We start from the raw sequence: 5,439 nt of genomic DNA, 5'->3' as shown, positions 1-5,439 counted from the left end.
ACTAAGTTTGAGAATTACTAAGTTTGAGAACAGAGAAGAGAGTTTTAACCTAGAGTTAAGTAAAGTTGTCCAATATATGACAACAAAGGAGAACAACATCCAATCCCTCACAAGCAAAAGAACTACTTGAAATTTCAAAGCCTTTTAAAAAGCTCACGTAACTCTAGAACCTAAATCAAAACTTCCTAGAACTTTCAAAAAAAAAAAAAAAAAAAAAAACTTTCATCCCATCCATTCCAATAAGTTACCACCAGCTTTTATTCTAACAACATCAAGCATGAATGGTTGAGCATTGAATAGACATTTCCCACCTGTTGTATTTCTAAAATTAGGTCATTGGTATAAGTGAGGAGGACACTATTTCCTGAGGCCTCTTGGAGGAAGGAGCAAAATAATTAGAATTTATTTACTCAAAGTGAATAATATCAAACTAATGTGAAGTTTGGCTCTTCCTAACAAGTTAGACATTCAACTTATATACTTTGACATTATAGCAAAATTTAAAAACAAAAGAAGATTGGACTGCTGGATGGCTACAAAAAGACGTTGAATTCTCTCTCATTTGAAATTTTCTTTGAGAGGTTCCGACAAAAAATTAGGGACATGAAAATTATTAAAGACAAGAGGGAGGTAATTGAGGGCCAGAAGCAGAACCCTGGATGTTTTGACAAACGGAAGTTGAAGAGCCACTGCCATTGAAGACTAGGTTGATGTTGTTTAGCACTATACCTTGGCATGGAACAACTTGGCTGCAATTCAAAGTTACCGCCAATTGTTTCGCTGATGTTCCCCTTATGTTTTCATACTTGACGTCTTTGATTTGTATTCTTGACACGCTCTGCAATCATTCACATTTTGATTTAGAATCATTCGTTATAATGTAATATCAACTTTGATCGAAGCCCAACAAATGTCAAGATTCGTACCACTTTATTGTTATTGCAAGCATTGTGTGGGCAGTAGTTTTGATCGATCATGATAGGACTTTCAACATTATACATTTTGAGATTCACAAATGTAAGGTTGCTAACCACACTTGGATATGATTTTGACCATGTTTTGATCTGAACACCATTTTTGGTGCCAACGAATTGGGAGTCTCGTACTGTGATTCCATCGATATTTGGTTCATTTTGGTACTTTCCAAGACTGCCGATACTAATTCCATGGCCAGGACCACAATGAACATTAGTTATGTTAACGTCCTTACTTCCAGGGCCAAAGGAGATGCAATCGTCTCCGGTGGAGATGATTGAGTTCATAATGGTGACACCCGTCGACTTGGAAATATGGATGCCATCCGTGTTAGGACTGTCTTCTGGTGCTATCACTGTAACGTTATCAAACACTACGTCGTTGCATCCATGCACTTTGAAATGGCCGAGCTTGCTATTTAACGATGTTATGTTCGTAATCCTCACAACGTCGATTGATTGGAGACTTATAGTCTACGAGAAATCAAACGATATATTACAATAAATATATCAAAAACAAATGATAGCTTATAGACTCACAATAGGAAGGCGAGTGCATGGCCCATGTTTGCAGGTATTGTAAGGCCAAGCGGTTTCACCTTGGCCAAGGAAGCGGCCTAGACCCTGGATGACCAAGTTGGTGACTCGATAGAATTTGAACCAAGAGTAACCTGTGACGAAAGCCTTGTCCGAAGAAGCCAAGAGATCACCATTAATTTGAAGTTGAATGAGGCCATTGCAAGGACCTTGAAGCAACACGGGCAAAACCAAGAACCTCCCTATTGATGGTACTAAAACGACACCACCTCCCTTATTTGCACACGCATCCCTCCATGCCATACTCAAACCCTACATATTTAATACTCACATAAGATTTGTGTAACATTAGAATGTTTCACCAAAATAGCTCAAAATTAAAATTTTGAAGGTACCTTAGTGCTATCTATGCTTTCATCTGGTGTTGCACCATATTGCGTAATATCGAACACTTTACTTTGAGCATAAGATTGGTAAAGGCAAAGTAGTATAGTAATGAACACTACGCATCCGGTTTCTGATGATATCAAACCCATCTTTTATAGGTCTGACTCATCTATCCTCTTCAAAATTGAGTCTCTTCCAAATTCAAAATTCTCTTCAAAATTGAGTCATATTGATCGTAAGCATTTTTAGGAGATGATTCAAGATAAAAATGGAATGTTGCAATGAATCAAGTAAAAACAAATTGAAAGTATGAAAAATGGCTCATGAATTCAAAGGCCTTTTCATCATTTTATTGTTGTTCTAATCACTATACTGATTTCATTGCTAAATTAAGAAATTAGGATTAATGACAATGAACTTCTTAAAGAAAAAATCAGTTTTTATCTTCCTAAGATTCTCCTATTTCTATGATCTCTTGTTACAAACAGAACTTTGAATAAATCAAACTTTTGTAATTATAAATTTAGTTTTTGTTGGATATGTTAGATAAAATATTTATGGAAATGTATGTTTGTATCTAATATAATAATATACTTGAGCTTCCCATCACTTACTTCAAAAATATGTTAGAGAGGAGGAACCTCTGCATTGCTATGATATTCGTTAATTTTGAGTATAAGTTTGCCTGACTTTACTTTTTATTTTCCTAACAAGACTCGTATCAATGAAGATAGTGTTTTCAAGTTACATACCTATGATCATCTTCTTAGTTAACCAATGTAAGACTCCAACAATCCACAATAATTCTCCTCCGAAAAAATTATACTATAGAGCTTCCCGTAAGATTTTTTTTTTTTTTAGAGCCCTCGAACAAACTCTACTTATTTGAGTCTTGACTCCTTCTCATAAACCCTCGAACAAAGTACACCCTAATTGAGGTTGGTTTTGACCCTTGATCAAACAACCTCCACTAATTTGAAGCTCGGCTCCTTTTCAAGAGCCCTCGAACAAAGTACACCATACCTCCACTTATTTGAGGCTTGACTCCTTCTCGAGAGTCCTCGAACAAAGTACACCCTAACTGAGGTTGGTTTTGACCCTCAATCGAAGAACACTAAAATGAATAACAGAACTACTTCAGGGAAGGGGAGCGTTTATCTTTAACAAAGAACTTCAAACACTAAGCTTGTCAATTTTGGTAATTGTGTAACAAGTTCCCTAAGTTTTACACATGTTAATAAATACTAACAATTCTCCAACGTTGATTGTTGTTTTCAAATAAAATCAAGGCCGTGGAGACTTTTCACTCCGAGCAACTCCAGCATGTCTACAAATTTGACCATTGCTAGTGATTTGATGAGAATATGCACACATTCCTTATTTTTCTACTTTACCGTTTTTTTTAGTGTTGTTTTTAAGCACTACAATAAATAATTGATACGATAGCTTACGAAACGCTATTGTAGACTTCTTATAACGTTTTTCGTACGTCGCGACAACCCATATTATTAAAAGTATGAGACTTTTTAAAGCGTTTGTCTAGTTATAATGGATTCTATAATAGATTATGAAGCTATAACTCATATAAGCACCATTTTTTAAATCTATAATATGTTTAATATAGCTAAAATATATAATATGTTTAATATAGCTAAAATATTGTGCTATTTTAACTCATCAGAATATAATACTTAATAGTTTTAATCTTACGTTATTTATTTAATCATTTATAATTACTATAGTTAAAGTAAAAAAAAAAAAAAAAAAAAATTAATGGCTTTTTTTTATTTTTTTATTTTTTTATATTTTATTTTATTATGTTTATAAATTTAGTTACCGTTTTTATTCCGGACTATAAAATGCACAACAATATATTTTCTTTTTAATATAATCTAATCTAAGAGACTTCCGTTCATAATTCAAAAACTTAGGAACATATTATTACAATCTTCCTAAAATCTTTCTAAAATCTTCTAAGGATAGAGACAATAATAGTGTCCAAACTCTATTCTTCCAACTCTTTTAACACGTTGAACAATTGATTCCTTACTAATCCATTGTCTCCTTAAGAGCAAGCTACCTTACTTAAGTAACTGGTATTTGAGTCAGGTTTGTAACTCCTAGTAGCTATGCTCATCTCGAGATTAGATTTTTTGAATATGTCGAGAAAGGAGTAGTAGAGTAGTTTGTCAACATGTTTTATTTGTTCCTACAACTTTCATAAAAAACTAAATAATGTGAGATTATGTACCATTACATTCAAGAGTCTAAGAACTAATACTTTTTAAATTCATGTAGTTAAAAAATATGGGGAATTAATGCGGTCTTTGTTTAATAACACTTTGTTAAGAACTAGCCTTTCTTTACTTGTCAAAGCTAGTCTCCAAAAAAAAAAAAAAAAAAAAAAAAAAAAAAAAAAAAAAATTATTGTATGCATGCCAAGGTTGAAGCACACTTATGTTATTCGATGCACTATGCAAGTGAAATTAGAAGAATGATACATGAATCAAGCATTCGATTCTATTATTGCATCAATATTTCAGAATATAGTAGAAACCTAAAATTTCTTAATCAAATAAATAGTTAAGAAAAGAAGTGGTTGAATAGAATTTTGTTGGCAATGTCCAAACAATTATAAAGTATTAATTATTAGTTTCATTCCCTAATTGGGGTTTGAAGTGATTGAGTGTTGAACGCCACATGCATCCATTATGATCTTCGAATGAGATACTTGAGGTGACCTTGAGTTGATTATGATAGCAATCATTATGAGATAGAAGACAACGGATCTATGAGCTAGAGAAAATTAGAGAAGAAGATGGAGAACTAAGAGAGTTTTCAATGGCCATTAAAGAATTCAATAAGAAAAGAGAGAAGAATTATTATTATTGTTATTTTGTAGTGAAGGGTTTATTACAAAAGTTAAGTCCATGGTTTGAAATTATTTTAAATGATTGTTTCTGCAATTAACAGTCATGCATATGTAGTGCCTTTTTGTAGTAGAAAAATTAAGTCGTTACAGTTGGCATTAGTTCCCTTGACTTATAGATGTTGTAGACTAGCCTAGGAGATAGGAGCAACATGTCTCATGATGTTATCGCTGATGAACATCATCACCGTCATGCATGTCATACAAAATTTAATAAATGATTATGATCAATACTATAGATGATTGAGCTTTAAGTAGAATATAATGATATGTATGTTATGTTTATGGGTTGTAGATCATGAAATTTATAGGACTTAGAGCATGCTTCTAAGTGTGACGAAGAGGGCCACATGGCTGTCCAACAAAGAGAGCTGAGAATTGCTACGATAAAGAGGCTAAAGAGTATATGCTTCTGCCAGTAGAGACAGTCATAACTTCTTAAATAGTGGTGACAGGTACTTTTTCTATCCTAGGGTATTTTGTGTAAGGATAGGATAACTCTTACTATCATCTATTAAGCAGTCCAGGAGAACGTTCTTCACATGTTGGTAGAGAAGGATTCGACAAAGGCAACATTGGAGATGTAGCAAGCAACGCATATGGGTGTGGAAC

At 33.4% G+C, this 5,439-nt stretch overlaps 1 protein-coding gene across 1 annotated transcript; it reads right to left on the bottom strand.

The window, feature by feature from the left end:
* Nucleotides 1-613: 613 nt before the first annotated feature.
* LOC111810458 (exopolygalacturonase-like) lies at nt 614-2,047 on the bottom strand. Its single transcript, XM_087117604.1, has 4 exons — nt 1,907-2,047; nt 1,515-1,823; nt 927-1,448; nt 614-838 (listed from the first exon to the last, which is right to left on the bottom strand). Exons 1-4 carry the CDS (start codon nt 2,045-2,047, stop codon nt 614-616), a joined length of 1,197 nt encoding a protein of 398 aa, XP_086973730.1.
* Between the last annotated feature and the right edge of the window lie 3,392 nt (nt 2,048-5,439).

The sequence above is a fragment of the Cucurbita pepo genome, chromosome 14 (assembly GCF_057944985.1).
Source record: "Cucurbita pepo subsp. pepo isolate OVF chromosome 14, ASM5794498v1, whole genome shotgun sequence".
NCBI classification, from domain to species: Eukaryota; Viridiplantae; Streptophyta; class Magnoliopsida; order Cucurbitales; family Cucurbitaceae; genus Cucurbita; species Cucurbita pepo.
Note: the sequence above shows the minus strand (reverse complement) of the source record. Positions and strands in the feature narration are given on the sequence as shown.